The 22073-nt window shown below is 36.6% G+C and overlaps 1 protein-coding gene across 4 annotated transcripts; it reads right to left on the minus strand.

Annotated features, from left to right (window-relative positions):
- Positions 1-1107: 1107 nt before the first annotated feature.
- Positions 1108-21736, minus strand: GALAK (galacturonic acid kinase). 4 transcript variants are annotated; one of them, XM_086601670.1, is made up of 17 exons: positions 21499-21736; positions 19888-20433; positions 19537-19582; positions 19145-19258; positions 17841-17912; positions 16777-16820; positions 15585-15732; positions 14451-14516; positions 13751-13830; positions 12860-12959; positions 11089-11264; positions 4621-4661; positions 4499-4527; positions 3725-3794; positions 3538-3627; positions 1373-1620; positions 1108-1216 (listed from the first exon to the last, which is right to left on the minus strand). In XM_086601670.1, exons 2-16 carry the CDS (start codon positions 20013-20015, stop codon positions 1376-1378), a joined length of 1449 nt encoding a protein of 482 aa, XP_086457796.1. In that variant the 5' UTR covers positions 20016-20433; positions 21499-21736; the 3' UTR covers positions 1108-1216; positions 1373-1375. The 4 variants fall into 4 exon arrangements, with proteins under 4 accessions (XP_086457796.1, XP_086457795.1, XP_086457797.1 ...); XM_086601669.1 differs by having other exon boundaries at positions 1108-1620; XM_086601671.1 differs by lacking the exon at positions 21499-21736 and having other exon boundaries at positions 1108-1620; positions 19888-20538.
- Between the last annotated feature and the right edge of the window lie 337 nt (positions 21737-22073).

The raw sequence follows: 22073 nt of genomic DNA on the forward strand, positions 1-22073 counted from the left end.
TTTGGAACTTAGTCCAAACGATGTGGCCACACCGTTTGGACTAAGTCCCCAACGATATGGCCACACCGTTTAGGATTTGAACTTTGAAAAAATATAAAGTTCTGTTTTTGGCCTCTTGACCAGTGTGGGCACATCGTTTGGACTAAGTCCCAAACGGTGTGGCCAAACCATATTGTTGGGTTTGCACAATGAATCGACTCCAGCCGGTCGCTTTTAAGCTGGAGTTTTCGAACCAATTTTTCTCGACCAATAGCAGACACTGTAATAATTGTTTTTTTTTTTGGATTTTTTGGGACCAATGGCACACTTGTAATAATTGTTTTTTTTTTGGGTCTGCCCAACCCAATATGGGGTTTGTGAGTAATAGGACTCTTTATTAATTAGAGTTCGGTTCCTTATCGAAAACTGGGTTGACAACATAAGTGACCTGTAAGTCTGTAACACGGTTTGCTAAGTATGTATAATTGGGTATTTGTTATTGACAGACCCCATATTGTGTTGGGCAGACCCCAAAAAAAAAACAATTATTACAAGTGTGCTATTAGTCGGGTCATTCATTGTGCAAACCCAACGATATAGCCACACCGTTTGGACTAAATAGCCACACCGTTTGGACTAAGTTCCAAACAACACAAATGTACAATCCCACATAGACACTGCATTCTGCATTTATAGTAAATCTATAAAGTGGGAGCTAAATTTGGCAAAAGGTCTTGGGTAAGCACTGGTTGATGTTAGCGCACTTCTAATGAAACTAACTACTGTCAGTTATAGAGGAAGCTATCCTCATCATTTTAGTAATTTCTTAGCAATGTAACAGCGGCTACCAATAATATTTTATTTTCGTTATTGTAGTTTTTTCTGTTGGCCGAGGTTAAATGTTTAACGCAACTTTCACTTGTGATTATTATACTACAAATCATAATTTTCCAAAAAAAAAACATATAGTTTTCTATCTACTTCAATGACGCAAATAGACTTTGTTCCCTAAAAGAGTGAACAGATCTTAGGCATCTTAGGATCAGATCTTAGGCATCCCTAAAAGAGTGAACAGATCTTTGGCCCATGCTGGATTGCACTAAGACTGATTCGAAGATAAAGCAGGTCTGAGCTTATAAAATGTTATTCTTTTATTTAGTTCCAACATACATAAACGATTACAATACACAAAAAATAGTTCTGCATGGCAGATTCTTCAACATTATTACATGTATACCTGTACATTTATCAAAAAAAAAAAAAAAAAAAACGACAGATAGTTATGTGCATATGGTCAACCAAAAATACAACAGGGACAATATAACAATTGAAGACGTGAAAGCATCTCAAATTAAGAGAGACAAAATTAAGGGCCGTGATGATGAACACATACTGGTTAGATTACATGAGCACAGTCCCCTGCTTCACAGATAAGTACCGCATTATCTTTTTTAAGATTGCTCGCTAGCTGGGGCTGTAACTTAGGATACTCATTCCTGACGAAAGACACGGCTTCTGCAGCATGATGAGACTCGACAAATGCAAGACAACAGCCTCTAAACCCAGCACCGCTGAACCGTGCTCCAAACACTCCAGGAGCTCTCAAAAGAATCTCATACAATTGTATTAATGGCTCGCAACCTGCAATTCATGACAACAGAAGTTTTGGAGAGCATGCACCATGCACACACCTAAACCTAAGGATAAATGCGAAAAATGCAACTATATGCAACCTTGGTACATAGACCTACAAAGGGCAAGGAAATTCTGGTAATAAAAGAGTAATAAAGTAAGACAATAATGGACATACGGAAATTCACCTAATTGCATAAGCAGTTTCAAGGTATATGGCAATGAAAAATTAAAACAAAATTGGAGTCCTAAGTCACTAGTTTTAAATTTTGTATCAAAAGCACTATCAGTAACAAAGTAGCAAAGATGATAGGATAAAGAGATGAGGAGAAGGGGTGTCCTCACACATCTTCATGGAAACTAATTTATCAACCCTTAGCACACTTCCAGTGGCCATTTAGCCTACACAAATTAACCCAAGTTTCTTCCCCTTGACCAAGATAATAAAAGAGGTGACAACACAGTTAAATATCAAGCCCGAGGTGTACAAGAAAAAAATCGATTCTAAGAGATAGAAAGCCCTCCCATGTTGATCAAAATATTTGAACCTAGCTAATTACCAAATTAGACCCGTGGCTTCGATAAGATACGCTAGAGGCCAAAGTAAACAAAGTTTCTTTTAACAACCACTATAATCATTGCACATCATCTTCCACATCTTCGGTAGCTCCTCATTCTCTTCCAAACGGTCTTTATGGTTGCCTGATGCGCATGTTGAGTCAACCATGATGTGTTCGCTAACCTTGATGCACTGTAATCTTCCTATCAAAAAAATTCTCGATATCGTCTGGTTGTGTCCAGAGTTTGTTGAAAGAAGCAAAGAAAATTTCCCACTCCTCACTCAAGATAGAACCTAAGTTGGAAATTTCAGTACCCCTTTTCTAGAGATTCTCCGCCACATACTTCTCAAGTAAGCAAAAATAAAAACAGTAATCACAACGAAATAACATAAAAAAGAAGAGTTATAACCCAAATCTTGCAAGAAAATTGATGAGATGCAGATGCAGAGCATGGACATTGAATCAGTCGATGCATTGAAAAGATTTCAACATCAACATGTAACACAAGTTTTATTAAGATTTATGCATTTCCGTAGTCCAAATAGTGTTTAAAAATAGGCTAAGAAAAATGGACAAGTTTTGAGTTTTTTTGTGTTTTAAACTTTTATTATAACTAGGACTTCAAGTCACATTGAACAAGTTTAAGAAATTTTCTTAGGTTTACTAAATTAAGTTTCTTGAGAGTCCGAGTTATAAAAACGGTGCCTTTGTAATCAGAGAATGGAAACCTGTACCGTAAGCATAAACTTTATGTTTGACAAAAGTTTGGTACATGAGATATCAAAGATTACAATTCAGAAAAATATAATATGAATAGAAAGAAAGATGATAATCTTCTCTCTCTCTCTCTCTTTTTTGTCCTTGGAATTCCACTACTGAAAATGTTTTCAGTAACTTGTAGCATGTAACATGATGGACGTGACTGAGATCCAGATTATGGTACATGGGGAAATTTATGCTACCCAGGCAACTCAAAAAGCATGACATTTGTAATGGTTACTTCAAGTATATGTGTAAAATTTCAGATCCATAATTTGTTTAAGAAATATTCAAGCATATCCAGAAAGCAAAAGAGTACAAAATTAGTATCGCGATCCCCATGTGTATACATAATAACATAAAGTGTCCTCATATAGAGTGTCTTATTACTCGGTGACATGGGGTGAAAAGCACCCACAATAACTATAAAAGCAGAGGAAGGGAGGCGGGGATGGGGGACTTATTTAGCGGATTGAGGATATAGGTATTGCATTACTTATTTTTATAATACGTATGTAACTAAACAGCCACCATGTTTCTTTTAGCCAAAAATCCTTCTTGGAAATGCAGAGGAGAGAACCAATCAACAGAACAGCTTGTATCTTACCACACTCATAGTTCTGAATGGAACTCAGACCAGAAGCAGAAATCAGCTTTCCAAATTCTTCCCATTTCCCGGATGCCCATGCCTCAAGTCCTGCAATCGTCAGATAAACCAATATTGTAGGATAAAGATAGTTGTAGCAGCCTGCAACATTACGAAGGAATTGCAACATATCCAGTTTAGGCGATACCTTTAGTTACCCTCATGTTTTCTGAGAAATAGTGTTCTGCTCTTCTGGCTAGACTGGATTCAAGTTTATACTGCAGAAAGAACGGAAACAAAAATATTGAACCACTCACAATTTATCTATAGTTGCTGGCGTAAGAGTTTCAGAATATCAAATAGACAATAAAGTATTTAATCATATACCACCATGATTGAATAAATAAAATAGCTCAGTGAGCAGACATAAGCAATTGATATATTCAAGTTAAAGACCTCCTTTTCTTTTCCTGCCCAGTATTTTCATTATTCCACATTCTAGAGCCATAACAATTATGCTACAAGAATTTATACCCTACTGAATTTTTATTCATATATTTCTTTGAAATTTTGCATGCATGTTTTATGAAGGTGCATAACTGCATTGATAACAGATCAAACTATTACGAATAGAACAGGGTATTAGAAGGAATCATGTAAAAAATCTTGTGGTCGGAGAATTCTCTTGGATGTTGGATATAAAATGTTCTAGACAAAATAGCATAACTCTTTATCTGTTCAAACAGTAGGATCACATATTCTTGTACACAAATTGACAGATGCAACCACATAATCTAATATTAAAGTCGGTAAAGAAACAGGAGAGAGATGTACATACTTTACAGTCATTTCAAATTTTAGATTTATGAAATTATGCACAGCAAATACCACATGTTTTACTCAGCTGTATAAAAAGAAGCTAAGAAAGAAGTGATACAGAACCATTTACACTAAAGTAAATAAAAACAAGTAATGGTGATACCTTATTAGCTTCATATGCTGCTGGCTCAACTATTTTGACAAGAAAACAAGGTAATCAGTCTCCAAATGAGATAAAACCTATGTACTTCAAAGTTGTATTAAAAGTTTGATCAAAATAATGACCATTGCAAAGAAGAGGCTCCATCTGTCCATTCCCAGAAGCTCTGCAAGAACAAAACGTATTATATAACTTTCAATATGTACATGCTCAACACTGAGATTATGCTAAACTCTGGGAAATAAATGTAACATGTACATCTGAGTAAATAAATATATCTCAGGAAAGAACATCTAAGAAGAACCCCAAAAAGATTAGGTTATTATTCCCAACTCTTGGAAATAGATGATGCACAATGCAGATAAATTGTACTTTGGAAAATAAACACTCATTCCTATAATCTGGAATGGTAAATGGAGGTATCATGATGACTTTGTTGGTAAATCTGTGTATGCCGTTATGTTCAATTGATCATCTGCATTTATTGAAGAAAGATTCAGTCTGGTGCTGACAAAACACCGAGTATTAGAAGGATGAGATTGAACTCTCATGCTCCTAGAGATGATAGTATCATTGTATGTTACAATTGTGGTTTGCCTAGTCTTTACAATAACCGATGTCAAACATCAAGGAATGACAACTAAAAGAAGAATCAAGCAGCTAATGTAGTTGAAGTGGAAGATGATGCTTTGATATGTTCGATGGAGAACAACAAGGAGTATTGGGTGTTAGTTTCTGGCGCATCATTCCATGTGACCTCAGATCGAGAGTTCTTTGAGAACTACACCAAAGGTGACCTTGGAAATGTCTTTCGTAGTGATGACCAATCTTGTGCCATTGTTGGCAAAGGTGATGTCCGTGTCAAGTTGAAAGAAAGACATGACATGGTTATTGAGGGAAATTCATTACGTTCCGGATTTGAGAAAGAATTTGATTTCGGTGGGGCAATTAGCTAGTGAAGGATATGTTAAAATCTTCATAAGGGATACTTCGAAGGTCTCTAAGGGTTCTCTAATAGTTGCTAAAGGCGACAAAGATGGTACTCTCTACATGACCACACATGGGTGTGGGTCGATTGTCGTAACAAATGGCAAAAAAGATCCGAATATTTGACACCGCAGACTTGGTCACATGAGTGAGAAAGGAATGCAAGTCCTTCACTCCACTGGTAAACTCCCACTGATTGAAAAGCAAAGAAGGGTGAGTTTTTAGAAGATGGGTCGAACTTATATAGCTAGGAGTAAGCTTGAGTTGATTCATACGGATGTTTGAGGTCATCTAATGTCTCTTCCCTTGGCGGGAAGTCATACTTTGTGACTTACATTGATAACCATACTAGGAAAGTATGAGTCTATTTTTTGAGACACAAGTCCGAGGTATTAGAAGTGTTCAAGACGTAGAAAACCATGGTTGAGAATGAGACATGCTTCAAGGTGAAGAAGCTGAGATTCGGTAATGGTAGAGAGTATTTTGATTCAGGGTTTGAGGAGTATTGTGCCGACAGTGGCATCAAGATGGAAAAGACTTTGCTATGAACACCTCAGGAGAATGTGCAAAGTGGATGATTAGAACATTGACAGATAGGGCTAGGTGCATGCGTACACAAGAAGGCTTGCCTGAGCAATTCTGGGCAGACAACATTAGCACAACAACTTGCCTAATCAACCGAGGACCGTCAGTACCTTTGGATTTTAGGATTCCAGAAGAGGTGTGGAGCGGGAAGGATGCGAACCTTTCCCATTTGAGAGTGTTTGGGTGTGTGTCCTATGTGCACATTAATGACCAAGCTAGGAGTAAGTTTGATGTCATGTGTACCTTCATTGGATATGGCGATGATGATTTTAGTTATCGCTTTTGGGATGATCAAAACCGGAAAGTTATTCGAAGCAGAAATGTCGTGTTCAATGAGATGGTTTTGTACAAGGATAGAAATTGTACAAGGATAGAAATGAAGCACAACCCATGAAGCCGGTTACAGAGAGTGGCATTGAGAATGTTGAGTTGGAAGGCTTTGATATCAATTGTGGTGTTGTGGAAGTTCCACAGTCAAATGATGATAGTAGTGACTTAGATGAGGAGACTACAACACTAAATCCATCTTCACCTCGTGCACTAAGGAGGTTATCCAGGCAACCTGTACCGAGCTTGAAATATCCCTCCACCTATTTACTTACTGATGATAGTGAACTCCATTGCTATGATGCGGCATTGGAGGTTGGTGATGCTAGCAAATAGGAACTTATTATGCATGATGAGACTGTTGGCCAAAGTACCAATTGACATGACTCTACAGAGCAAATGGGTGTATCGAGTCAAAAGGAACATAATGGTTCCAAGAGATATATATGGCAGTGATATTCTCCCCAAATACTTTTCAGTCAGTGTTTAGTTTTGTTGTAATGGAAAGTTTAAATCTTAAGCAGTTAGAGTGAAAACTACTCACCTCCATTGTGACCATGTTGAGGAGATTTTCACGCGACAATAGGTGGTTTTACTAAGGAAGAATAGAGAGAATATGACACACAAGCTAAAAAAGAGCTTGTATGGTTTCCAACAAGCCCCTAGGCGGTTGTACATGGCTTGCACACGCCCAGATATATCCCATGCAGTGAGAGTTGATTTGAGGTTTATCGCTAATCTTTACAAACATCAATGTGAAGTGGATATCGAGATATTCATGGCATAATACTGCGACATGCTTTTGTTATGGAAGGGGTGTGTTGAATACCAAGTTGAAGATGTGTTCAACTTCGGTGGGTCCTCTAGCTTGAAGACCATGTTGGATGAGCCGATCTTCACATTAGTGGATTGGATTGGAAAGAGTGGTTACAATTGAGGTCTAATGGAGTTGCATTTGTCAACAGCTCCAAATGGGAGATTGTTAAGATGGTGTATCCCGTTGAGCTTTGCTCCGGTGGAATCACATCTTACCATGGAGATGTGTGCAAGGAAGAAAGTATGTCACAAGAAATGACATACCCAAACAATGTCATATGGATTTAGCATCATACCCATTTCTACTGATCCCTTTTTAGATGAGTAAAGTATGTCACAAGGAATGAGATACCTGGACAATGTCATTTGGATTTGGCATCGTACCATTACCATTTCTTTTGGAGGAGCAAAAATATATCACAAGAAATGACATACCTGAACCTATACCCATACCCATGAATTGTTTTTTCTCCATTTTTCCATGTACACATATAAAGGAAATAGAGTTAGGGTTTGAAAGATAAGAGATAATTGTGAGAGATTTGGAAAAGTGGGAGCTCAATTGAGCTAAGGTTTGAGTAAGGTTGCTTCTTGTAAACTCTCTAATACATATTCTAGTGGAAGCTTGGCTCTGTGTGGATGTAGGCAACAATTACTGAACCACTTTAAATCTTGTGTCTCTTTGCGTTTACTTTCGCATTTATTACTTCATTTTGTTTGCTTGTGGATAAATTAGTAGCCTCTGCTCTATTGAGTTTGTTGTGATAACTACCAAGATTCTTGGGGTAGGTGATATCATTGGTGTGAGCTCTAATGGAAGTCATTTGGGTTTAAAGTACATAGGTTGAGGTGTTACCTCCTAGTGGAAATCACCCAACAGTAAGATCTCATTTTTGGAAATTTGAAAAGAAACTAAAGGCTTTGAGAAAAGTCACTACACTAGTATAATAGTTTTTACCAGTCCCTAAACTAAGCAATGATTCCATTGACTTATTTACATTTTAAACGGTTGAAGTAGAGAAATTATATATATAATTAAGAAAGAAATGGGAAATATTTAGATGTATACAATTAGAATCCTACTCTACATGCGCGAGATGTACAACAAACCTACAAAAAACAATACAATTCATTGAAAAACACAAACTAGAATCCAATTGAAATACGAAGACGTGGAATGGCATAACCCTCCACTCATCCCAAATCATCAACTATGGAAACATTAACCCTTTAACCAAATAATCACTTCCTCCACCGATAAGAATCTGCCATTAAAGTGTATACTCTTAGGCCCCACAGGATGGCAAAAGGTGGTATGATAGTCCACAATTTTCTCCCAACAGAAGAATGGATTCTCTAGATCTAGGATGCTAAGAATTCATTCAGGGACGAACTACCAAAACCCACAGACTGATAAACAAAATGACAAAGAACCTCTCAAGAATAATGACAATGGATGAAAGTCTGGCTAACGGATTCCCCATCTGACATACACATAGGACAAAAATTAAAGATTCCATCCTGAGCAGCAGGCAAGAAGACTTTGGAGGGAGTATTGGATATCCAAATGTGGGTGCTTGGAAAGCTCTGTAACATTGTTAATTTCTCCATAAACTCGAACTTATGTAAAAGAGTCCATTCTATTAATATGAGAGGAGTCTCTGGGAGATAATATAAGTGGGACTTGAGACACACCTAGAATGGGGTCAACACTCACCCTTAGGGGGCACACTGGATATCAACAAGGGTAGGCACATTTTACTTTTGTGCAAACTCCACCTGACAAGACTCGATACCGAGACCTATTATCAACCTTAGCTCTGATACTATGTTAAATTGTCAATTTTTTCATAAGCTCGAATTTATTTAGATGGGTCAATTCTACTAATGTGAGAGGAGGCTTGGGGAGATAACATAGGTGGGACACACCTAGAATGCGGTCAACAAGCTCAGGATGACACTACATCTATCTGAACACAAAGATGAAGACAAAGGGCAAAATAGAAAGACTTGGGAGGAAATTCTGCCAATCTTGTTGACTGCCCAAAGACAACAATCTCTACTTGATATCACAAAATAATAGTATTCAATCGCTTCAAGAAGACAAAACAACTCACGATATCCATGTCAGCTAGCACTATCAATACTCAAACCCCACCCAAGTTTCCTATTGTCTAATCTCATGAAATTGCAAATGGTTTAATCTCATGAAATTGCAATGGTTTAAATTTTAGAGACCGAGATAGCATTGTCTCTAGAAAACCAAGTACAAGCCTCTTCAACAATAGAGTCATCCAACTCAAAACCATGAATTTTTATACTGAATTGTAAGGCTTTAAACATGCCAACACGCTCCCTCACGTGGCATTATAGGAGCCTAATATGTGGGCAACATACTTGGTAAACGGGCCCTTTGGGCAAAATACAATATCCTACTCTAATACCATCTTAAACTTTGGAGCATCCACCTCAAAACCATTTTGGTGATGAGTGTAGAAGCCCATAAACTTTTAAATTATGGTGCAAGGCTTTAAACATTTATGAGGAGCTACACTAAACATCTCAACATCCTCCAGCCACCTATCCTTCCAAAATCTAATCCTAGCTCTAGTCATAGCCTATAATCCTATATTTGGTCTCTCTCTGAAAAGCATTAAGGCCTCTCCTAATGCCTCTCCAAACATAACAACATATGGACCCACCAATTACCCACTATTAAACCTACAAAGCCATGTACACACATCAAAACCAAATGAAATTGACCCGAAAACTTCATCTTTCTTAGACGTACACTCTCGTCCAAATGAGCAAGTGGTAGCAATGCTTACCTCAGAGCTGCCCTTCTGTAAGTTCCTGATACTCCTCTTTATCCTTTTAAGTACACTCTGTGGCATCAGAAAAAGGACTTATGCCACATGAGTACACTCGAAGGGGTGCTCTTAATCAAAATAGTCATCGTGGCATTACCAACCTTGCTCCAAGTTACAAATCCATGTGGAACTTCTATGCAACCTGGTCCAAAATAGCCAGACTTATTCTCCCCCCATGGGGGAGACCCAGATATGTTGAAGGAAAGGTCCCAACACCACACTTAAAGACCTCAGCAAGCCTACCAATATCACTAGTGTCGTCACGTCGACTTTGAGCCCTAAAACTACCACAAAGCAGCAAAGAATCTCACAACGAAACCTACGTGGAGTAAGGTTTCTGTCCAGAAAGACCACGCCGTCATCTGCATATGACAAATGGGTTACTAACACTTTTGGTCTATCGTAAACCCCTCAACCACTCAAAGAGCATTAGCTGTACAAATGATCCTGCTTAATACCTCAAGAACCAACACGAACAGGGAAAGCAAAAGGGGGTCACCCAACAAAGCTACTCAAGTGAAGTAGTCATGATCAACCGCCACGTCGCTCTCATGTAGGTGTTCTGACTTCTGACTAAGCCTCAGGATAAAAGGTAACGTCTGCAGGTGTATTTGAAGAGTTGTAATCTATTAGAATGAGCAACAGCTTCGCCAGGTAATGGAGTTGACTAAACAGTGTTATACTCTTTTGTTTTTCTAGTCACCAAAATTATTATACATTTATCAATTTATACTTAAAATTAGGCTTAGCTTTCAAGTAACCAATCAAGAACCGGAACTAGCAGGTATTAGCAATTCTTAGATGCTAGGCTTCCACATATTTGAGAATCAGCTTTACCGAGTAGGATCTGGGTCGAATTTGAGATATTCCCAGACATACTCTAGGGCTAGCTGAAAAGCAGATAAACAACTTGGCATGTTCATCTTCTTCAGGACTAAGAGTCTGTGACTACCATAATGTTATGAAAATAGTATTTTGGGTGTTCTGAATAACAAGCAGAAGTCTTACTCTAACAGAAGTCTTGCAGCCTCTCGGCACTCAGCAACTCGCTGGTTATACCCAGGATTACTAGTTAATGCCTGCTTTAATCCTGAAAATGCTAAGAGTATCTTGTATGTTTTTTGTTCCTCAGAGACTCCATTCTTTTGCAACTTTGGTGGGTGTATAAGCTTGTGTTCCTTCGTCTGCACAGGAAGAGCTAATTAATGAGCAAAAGTCAATGCAGAAGAGAAAAAGAATTAAATGTATGACAAACATAAACCTTAAAAAAAAAGTTTCAGGATGCACAATGATATGAATTCAAATTGGTAGTAAACAAGAACAAGAAAACACCTAAGGAGCACACTCATTGAGGGTCAGGAGTCAGGACACCTGATCATACAATGCACAGAGGAAATTTGTTAAGGAACAAGGGGGGTAGGGCAAACTCGCAATGCAGTCTTGAACCTCCGCCCAAATGCTTGGTCCAGTCCTGAGAAGAATCTGCCCTTGTTCGGCCTCGACAGATTCTTGATCAAAATGGGATTTGGGAAGACGAGTTCCTAATTTTTGTTTTCATATATTTCACTCTTCCACCACTTCAGATCATAAACCTGTGACTCTGGAATTTATGCATTCCTTTATGAGATGCTACAAATTTTTTCTTGAGATAGTCACCCACAAGAATTTTCCTTGAGAATTTAGTATGGGGTTGGCTGTAGGAATATGTGGTGGTAGACTGGTAGGGAGATCAAGCTATATGTATGCGGGGTAAAAAAAACGCTAATAAATCTATGTTAAGATTTGAAACTTTAAAGGTCCCCGCCCCCTCTCTGTTGAACTGAACAAACAAGTTTGGTTGGTTGGTATCAAAAAAAGTTAATCATCTCAATATAATCAAGGACTTGAGTGCTCTTGAGGAGAAACGGAGAGATGACATCTTACCACCTAAAATTCATCTCACACCCTATCAAGATATTGATCTTGTAATAGGAAAAAGCATAGTTAGTAATTCGCCATTTAATTCGCGAATTATTCACGTATTATAAGGATTCCCGTATAAAATGAAAAAGATGGCGAATATTTGAAAGATGCGGTTTAATACGCGAATTTCTTGGGCCTGCCAAATTATTGAAATTAAAAAAAAAACGGGGCTTTTATTGTAAAAGTTGGAAACTGGAAATGGAAACTCTCGTACTTTAATACTTCAAAAACTCAACCGACTAAAAAAGTAGAGATTAAAGTATCCCTAAATGCTTAGACTAAAGAATAAGAAAATCATGTGTTTAGTTCTTGAAGGCTTTAAGCCATAGCTAGAAAACAATGCCACAATTTTTTAGTTCTTGAAGCCATAGCCTTGAAGATCAAAACTCCAAAGCAATCTTGTTTACCAGGAATGGATGTGTTGGTTGTACGTTTTTAATTTTGTTTGTGTTAGTAATAGTAAGTAGAGCCAAAAATTTGACATTTGTATTACTTTTTCATGAATAAAATTGTAAAAATCAAAATAAAAACGTTATATACTTATATATCAAAGTTTTAAATGTAAAATATATAGCCAAATTTTAAAGGAATGCATTTGTATTATACCCGTTTAAAACACGTATATCGTATTTTTGCCATTAGCATTTTATTTGACCGAATATTTAAAAGTATTATTGTTAAACATTTCGAATCTTAGGCGAATAATTTCTGTATCGAACTTTTGCCGTCCACGAATTTACTAGCTGTGGGAAAAAGTAAACTTCCAAGTAAAATAAGAATACCCATTTGTTTTAAAGAGAAGGGAAGCCATGCTTACCTTGCAGTTCATGCAAGTAAGACAACCATGTCTAGAAAGTAATACGGCCGACTGATCCAAAATACCATTTCTAACGCCTAAATATTCATTTTCAATCAGCCTGCGAAACAAACGGTCGCAACTATGAGGAACAAAAATTAGGAACAAATAATATTGTAGTGCAACATGGACAGTGACAAACAGAAGAAGCGTTAATAAGAAAAAAAAACATTCCAAGAGTTGCTTCTATGCCACCCAGGCTAAAATCACGTGCCACCCAATATCAAACAGCAACTGTACAGACGTGTTTTTTCAAACAATACACCAAATCCAATGGTTTAAATACCAATTGCATTTGGATGGTAGTAAATTTCTGAGAATAATCACTAATCATCCGATTTTGAGGCATCTTTCAACCACAAAGACCAAGTGGTCATAGAAAATGCTTTTGACTTTCATCTTCTAAGTAACTTAGTGAAATGAGGCCACATGTATGTATACCATACTAGCATTAGTTTGTGAGGTGAATTCCACAGGCATTTTAGCCTGAGGTGACACCAATGCAACTGTTTATCAGGTGCATGTGCTCTCAGGTATTGTCAGGCATGTGCGGAGCCATGTGAGACCCGCACATAGTTAATTTTTGCTTGATAATTCAGGGATGCATTGTACAAAAATAAGCTAGATCGGAAACAATAGATGGTGGATTTTCATTTTGTAATCAATCTTCGTAGTCTCTAATTTAATCTGATCCTCTGATAAAGAGTTACACACCAAATTTTCTTGCTTGCATGTAAAAATCCTTAGTTTCCTACTTTCTATCCAAATTATAGATGAAAAGAACATCTGATAATGATATATACTTTTAACTTATTTTGATCAGTAAGCACTATTATTTGTTAAAAACGTTACCTATCCAGTTCAATATTTTCAGTAGGAGACACGATTAAATTATTTGCACATTCCAGAGCCAACAGGTAAGCTACTCCAGCCTGAAATACCAACAAAAGACTTATTCAGAAAATGAAATAAAACATCAACATTAGCCATGCAAAGAGAGGAGCTGCCGTTCCATGTTATTCTAATTAAGACACAATTATTAGCAATGCATGGAAGAAAACATCACGCTTAATCAACATTACGCTTGATGATTTGAATTTAAGACACAGTTTTAGATAGAATCATACGGAGTGCTATGCTCGTCCAGTCTATACTAGACATTTGGGACAAAGCTTTGATGTTGAGAATGATTGAAAATGATTGGATTCAAAGAGAAACCTAAAAGTATCTACACAATTACTTCTGGACGATTCTGGGAATCTTTTTCGTCTAAAATGGAAGTTAACTGCTTACAAAGTGATGCCTTTGAGAGGACTAATGATATAACTAGGTTCAAACTCACCTTATTCTGAAAATTTTATTCGCAAAGCAATTATACCTTTAACATCCAGCTTTCAAAATTTTCTAAGGAACATAGGATATTTTTTCACAACTAAAGTTGGTTTTCTAGTTGCTATTAAAGGTTCTCTGCTTCGTAAGGGAATAATAACTCAAACTATATTTCAAAATTTATACACAAGGCACCTTCCATATTGTTATAAAATTGACTTACAGCAGCTGAAGAGCTAAGGCCTGAACTATCAAGTCCTTCAGAACCACAAATGAATCCAACGATACCCTACAACAGCAGCAGCAAATATACTGGCATAAGCATATATTTTCGCAATACTAATACACTAAAACTATACTGCAATGCAGTGGGAAGGAGCGAAGAAGAGAAAAAGAGAGTATGATCATTTATGTGATGTCGTTGCGTCGTGAATCTATTAACACTTTCAAATCCTCCCAACCACAAATTTCCAAGACCAGCAAACCAAAATTTCCAAAATTAGCCCGGCTAACCGACCAAACTTTATTATCACATTACAAAAATTTCATAGATATCAACTAAAAATCCCTATAAAATAGATTCACTTTTAAAAGTAACATTATACAACATAACTACTACTTAAATATAATGATATCACATAGACAACTCAATTGCTATAAGTAAGTCTACAACCCATCACGACATCACCTGATCACCGATCACGTCGACATCACCGATCACATCGAATCAAACCGGAATTATAAAAAATCGTAGAGTAATTAATTTCCTAAGTTACATTGACACGGATACGGAGTGTCTAACACGGCGAAATATCAAAAACTGAGGTATATCACACAATATGTGTTCGCATGTGTCCGACATGGACACATGGATACATATCAGACACGGATTATTTTTGAAATATGGTGTCCATGTAACATAGTTCATTTCTAATAAAGTGTGGATTATATCATTTGCTATTGTAGTTTTTTTATTAATTTGTTGGCATGTCGTCACCAGCCACTACGTGCTAGGCTCTAGGCCCCCTGGAGGAGATTCCTGGCTCCGCCACTGTCCCACCGTGGAGAAGAACTTCACAAAAAACCAGCCCCATTGAACATTTTGAACGTCGCCAAAATAGGTTCAAAAGTCGATATTTTTAGACCGTTGAAATGAATGTATACTTTGAGAACAATTTTTTCTTGTGGTTAGGATTTTCCTAATGAGCTGATTTTTTGTGGAGGCAATCTCCCTGGTGGAAAGATCAGATCAGCCTATAATTCATCTTTTATAGGAGTGTTGTATAAAAAGTGTTGTAAACAGAATATACACCATATATATTTATATTTATTTGACGGGTATAGAATGCCTTTCAACCTGAGTCATTTGTTTTTGCACTCTTTGCAACGCATACAAAGCTCCTCTTGCATAATTTCCCCAAATACACTCTTCATGGATTTTGGAACAGTCATTTGCTTTCTCCTTTGCTCTTATGGCATGCTTTGGTTGTTGAACATCATCCACCCTACAACCAAAAAACCAATTGGTTGCATAATAATCCGCTGAATATAGTCTAAAAGAAACTTTTACAAAGGAAACTAAGAGTGGTTTTCATCGCTTTAAGTAATACAGGCTATGCCTAGTCAACCTTTTATGAAAATTTAGGGCTCAAGGTAAGAATTTAGCAACCTTCCATAACAACATTGTCTCAACTTAGTCATACCCTAAGTGGTTATTCTGGCTCCGTATACTTCAAAACTTTTGTTCCTACTGACCACAATAGAAAACTGATAGAGCTAGTCCCAAGCCAATACCAAAATAAATAATTAAGCACCAGTTCTTGGTCGATTTGGATTAAAGTAAGGACTAGCTTCAGCCATTACATGCGTGCTGCAAATCAAACAAGCAGCCAAGAAGGAAGCCAAAAAGGGTCAGACATCCATAGCTAATCTGGTTCATGGCATCCCAAGAAAGAGGTTACTTACTTTCATTTAACATTCCGAATCATTTGCATATAATTTTAGGGAATCGTTAAGAAACTGTCCAGCAAAGCAATGAGGACGACTTCACATACATCTTCTGCTAGCGATACTGATATTTCCGATGTATATCCACCTACCTGGCTACTTTCCTTTTCTGTATTTGGCTTGCCCTACTTTTCGAAACATCAGAGTCCGATATATCAGTGCATATCAATATTTTGGTTTTGCTGATAGAGAGGGATTCTCCTTAACATCGAACTAATGTTCTTCAACAGTTCAAACTTCAGCAACAACTCGTAGACATTTTTCTCACAGAAATAGTAATTCAGTCTTCTAAAAGGAAACCAAACTTTTATCGACTTAACATATTTATCAAATTTTTAGTACATGTGCACCCTTATATTCAGCCCAAAAAAATACCAGTGTGCTAGTAATTGTGGATTAAAACAATAGAGACGACATATATCAGACTATTTTTCAACATAGAAAAGATTAGTTGAAAGTAAAAATGTAAAGGTGATTATTTTGTTACTTGAATTGAACTTTCTTTAGAAAATTGTATACACTATTGATAAAGAATACAATACCTAAATCTCACTTCTCCATGAAACTGTCCAGAGCGAAGTACAACCTATACCAAGACCAACATTACTTCACCAAATAGAAAATGAAGATAATAAAAGATGGGAAATTTTGAAGTAGAATCAGATCCACAATATAACTCAACGTACATTGCTCTTTTTTCTTTTTGTTTCCACATTGGAAATCATTCACTGATTGTTGATCAAGGCTAGACATAGTTTTAAGCATCAAAACAAATTCTGATATGCTCTCTTAAGTTTGCATAGAGACGAAATCACAACAAAAAATAAAATAAAATAAAAATGTAGGAGAATATGACATTAAGCCTTCGACGCTACGTGAGAGATGCTAATATCTCACAGTCTAAATCACAAGACCTGCGTGATCACCGACTTTGTAATGAGCAATGCTCAAGTGGCAAGAGATCAGAGGTTGAACTCGACCACCAAAGTCATTTTATCTTCACCGTTACGTTTATATATAGTGCTTTTATCACTTTAAAAAGCGGACAGAAATTTGAGCAAGGGAACATGACTTTGTGCATAATTATGATAGGAGACGTTCATCACTTCAGTTCATATGAAGTTATCAAAGTAAAATAAATAGCTTGTAACTTTAGGTTGCTGAAATGATCAGCGTGAATAGTGGTTAGATAAGGTCATCCATTGAGTGGATTTAATTTAAAACACTGACGTGAATTGAAGGCAGAAGCAACTCCAATCAACACATCAATTGTAACTTAAGGCTAAAGTCTAACCTAGTTCGATGGAAAAGGGGATTTTAGTATAACCCTAAAATCTAAACGCTTTTAATCCGGAAATCACTCTAATCTCAATATCAGTCCCCTAATTTGTGACACCAAAGGCCTTATTTATACAAAATCAATCTCTAGAGATCAAGGAGTCTTAAATAGAAAGCAACTAAAACTAAACCAAATCAAACTAGTATAGTAACTACTAAAAAAACCAGACTTCTAATATGCATTATTCCATCAAACACCAAATGTGAAACGAGAAATGTTTTTCAACACTAGCAGTTCTTCATATTATACAGAGTAAAACATTATCACCTGAGGGTCACCAGATGGGATAAACCCCAAAAGTACCCCCTTATTGATCGTCATAGCTGAAACAATTCCACCCTGTAAATATTCAAAGCATGGAGCAAAAACGAGAGTATTAATAAGATTACACTTTGAACTGAACTTCCCATAGGTAATTAAATTGAGACCAACACAAACTACAATTTGCAGAATAGAGACCAATGAGGGGGCAATGGGGCATTATATTAGCACAACCATCACTCTAAAGATCAAATTCAGGCCAACAGATTGTGGGTAGGTAATTGGGGTTAATATGCCTTTATGAGATCGCTAGTATATTCAAAGCCTTAGCCTCTATACATTATCAAAAAATTATTAAGAACACTAATTATCAAAACCAACTGTATCCTAAATTTTGTTGGTAAAACAATTTATTCAACCAGGATGGAAGAGAATGTACATGTTACAAATTGACAACAGCATATAACAATATAACATGTATATCAGGTCAGCCAAAGCTCCTCCCTCAGCATTTTACTAAAAATTTTGGAAATCTTCAGGCCCTTTTTTTTTACTGTGTTCTTCAATTGTTTGTCAGTCTAAGATAGAGTAACCACTTGTTTAGAGGAATATTATGATTCAACAGCAAATTCACTGCCCCAAGAGGAGTAAAAGACATATCCTCACAGAAATTTAAGAAGTTCTCATCCTTGTCTAATTCTTGCAATTTATTACAATTCACCATACCTCCAAGAATCTATTTTCGTTATCTTTAGAAAGCTCATTCCAATGCTTAGAAATTCTCGAAAACCTAAAACTATGTTTGCATGTATAGTGTCTCTCAGCATGGGCACCACCAAGACTACCAAAGAGAGGAAAATAACTAAAAATTGTCTCAAGGTCAGTTCAATCTCTCAATGATAAAAACCAGGACCCAAAGTAAACTCTAAAAGCCAGGTTCTGAATTTCTCAGCATCTATCTTTTTAGTACCATCTTAGGTTATTAAGTGATTTGTGAGATAATGATATGGAACCATATCACTATTCACTATGCCATCAAAATATGTTACTCATGCTAAAACTAGTAGTTAAGCTCAACAGAAAACCACGAAAATGCATTTAAAGATCAGCATGCCTATCACTAATAAGCTTCATATTGAGTAAGTGATCAACACAATCCACTAATAACAAAATCATAGCTAAACTCAAGTAGACAGTTATGGTCGAGCTGAATATTGAGCAACTACGAAAAATATGTTCATATAATGACTGCAGTACAGTAAGAATGTTAAGACTTAAAATGGATAAACCACAGAAGTAACTAGACCAACCTGATGATCAATATGAGCCCCCAATGGGCATATCCTATAAGGAGAGACGACAACCCTAACTTCGGCAGCATCCCTTCCACTCATTCCCGACACCACTGCACGTAGTACATTCAGCTGCGAATAAAAGCAAGAGTGGCAACTAACAAACATCAAAACGCATTACATTATCAATTTCCATTCACAAATTACTATTATATAGGCACAAATTCTCGAATAGCACATTTTGCATACAAAATACATAATTTTTAAGCCTTGATTGTTTCCACACACCACATTCATCAAACAAATATTGCACCACACAAAAAAAAAATGTCATTTCTGAAGTAAAAACAAAATTTAAGACTAACAACAAAAACCCATCATGAAATCTTCAAACAAAAAAAAACGGTTACCTCAGCTTCAGAAGGCCAAGAAGGAAAACCCATGTTTGACATTGCACTGAAAAATGCAGCACCAATTAGTAAAACGATGGGCTAATAATGTTGTGTAGATGAGAGATAAGTGGGTCAAAGAGAGTGAAACTGATGGTGTTTGTTGAATCTGCTTCAGTTTCGGTTCAAGTGTCAAATGATTAGAGGTTGTACCTCGTTTTTTTTTTAACTTGCCCATTGCTGTCGTGACTCGTGTGGGTCATTTTTCCATATCTGTTATGTAATTAATTATTGCTATTATTTTGGTAATTATTATAACAGCTTTTGGCCCAAAGAACGTGTTAAAGATACGGACGATTGAATGAATAATACCATGTGTTATAAATGCACAATTGATTCATTGAAGATAATATACTACGTCCAATTTGATAACAATAAACAATTACACCATTCTTCCCACTCCCAAAAATGACATCAAGATTGTACAATATAGCAACCATGGTAACTGAACACAAGAAAACAAGTACTGGTCCAGAGATCCAGAGCAAAAGAGGTAGTGCTGCATAGAAGAGTCTGTTGCCAATTGCGTTAAGAGTGAACCCTTTCTCAAGTAGGTCAGATACATGGAGTGTTGATGAGGAAGTTCACTTGGTTAATGAATCTGATTGATAAGGAATAACATAAAAATGCAAAGAGGAAGATTGAGAGGAGGATGACATATTTCAAGGCGACCATGAATTCTCCATGGCCACCATAGATGGTATCACTTATATCAAGTGGCTTCTTTACACTGTAAGTACTACTAATCACAGCAGCAAGGCCAGAGCATAGAAGGATTGAAGTTGTGGCCATCAGGGTTGAGCCCATAACAGCATTTCTAAGGGATTGCACAGCCAATATGTTCTTCTTATCATTATCCTGCAAAAAATATATTAACAGCAAGATATAGAAACAATTTAGACTCAATTCTTGCTTGTGTCTTTTAAGGAACAACATGAAAATAAAAGTTAAGGGTGTTCTTGCTGCCAATGTTGTTAATATTTTGTTAGGTTGTTGATGTTACAGGTAAATCCCCCGCCCCACCTTAAGGCCTTAATCCGTCCTGGATGTTTGAGTTGGTATCACTAGGGGTGTTAATGGTTTTGGTCCGGTTGGTTCCTAGTGCAGTGATGTAAGAACCAATAACCATTAATTTTGCAGGTTTTAGTTCCAGTTCTTCATCTCGGTTTTCAAGAGATTCATTCTTACACACATTTTTTTTTATTGTTATTATCATGAAAATGCATACTAAGAACACAAAAATATATACCACACGAACAGTCATTTTCCAAAGATGGATAGAAGAAATTATATCATTAAATAATATGTATGTGAAGTTAACAATTTGAGGATGTTAACTATAATACTTTTAAGTATAGTATTTTTAAAATTATTTATATGTTAAGTATCATGAAAACTACATATTACACTAACAAATGGTATTTTATAAAAAAATAAATAAATTGAAGTCTTAAGTTTTTATATACTTTATTTCAAATTTGTTAGGCTAATATGATAACTAACCTTCGGTTTTGGTCTGGTGTTTTTTTTTGGTTCCGGCACTACATGGTCTAGTTTTTTAGTACCCATATATATATGGTTTCTAAAAATATATAGAACCTTACCATGATTTTTTTTACCCCATTGACACCCTATTGAAGATGCTCTTTGACAAAGGCAGCTGCGTTGAAAGACTAAAGCATCAGTGATTTGTGAAGCCAATAAATCCAGGGGCGGAGTGAAGTAGCAATCCTTTATCAATCAACAACCAAGAATGGCATATCATGAATACGGGAGTGCCATGTATTTACAAAGCAAGGAGCTCGGAAATACTTAATGTTGGATGGGACAATCATATGCTTCTTGTGTGCACAAGTTATACTTCACTAAACCAATCATGATTAGAGCACAAACTAAAGAAGCACAAACATAGGCTTATAATACCTTCATCATGGATGAAACCCATAGTCGTCGGCCAATTGCATTTGTGCCAATGATTGTAGTAAGGGGTTGGGTTCGAACCTTATGCCACAGCCAGACATGATATGAAATAATGATCATAAAAGCCAATGGCACCAAAATTAGATCCAAATAGCTCTTTCTGATCCATTCCATCATATCTTTCCCTCTATTTTTGGTTAGTTTGTTAGGTAAGTGAGCCTTCTCACAACATTGTAATAACTCTCTGATGCTGATGCACATCTATTTATATGCAAAATAATGAAATGTACGTACAAAGACGTTTTTTTCAATTCAAATGAGTGCGCATAATGCACAATAACAAAAGTGTGACCCATTTTCGGGCTTCAGTACTGAACACACCCTGTTTGTTGACATATTTACTTAAAACGGCTCACAAATTATATATACTAGCAATAATGCACGTGCTCTGCACGAGTAAATATGTAGGTTCTTCTCAAACACATCAAGGAGAAAACACATCTTGAACAATTAAACTTAGCGGTCTCATGTTCCTGCAATAAGTAGCAATAATGCACGTGCTCTACAAGTGGATTCCA

The sequence above is a fragment of the Coptis chinensis genome, chromosome 3 (genome assembly GCF_015680905.1).
Source record: "Coptis chinensis isolate HL-2020 chromosome 3, ASM1568090v1, whole genome shotgun sequence".
NCBI lineage: Eukaryota > Viridiplantae > Streptophyta > Magnoliopsida > Ranunculales > Ranunculaceae > Coptis > Coptis chinensis.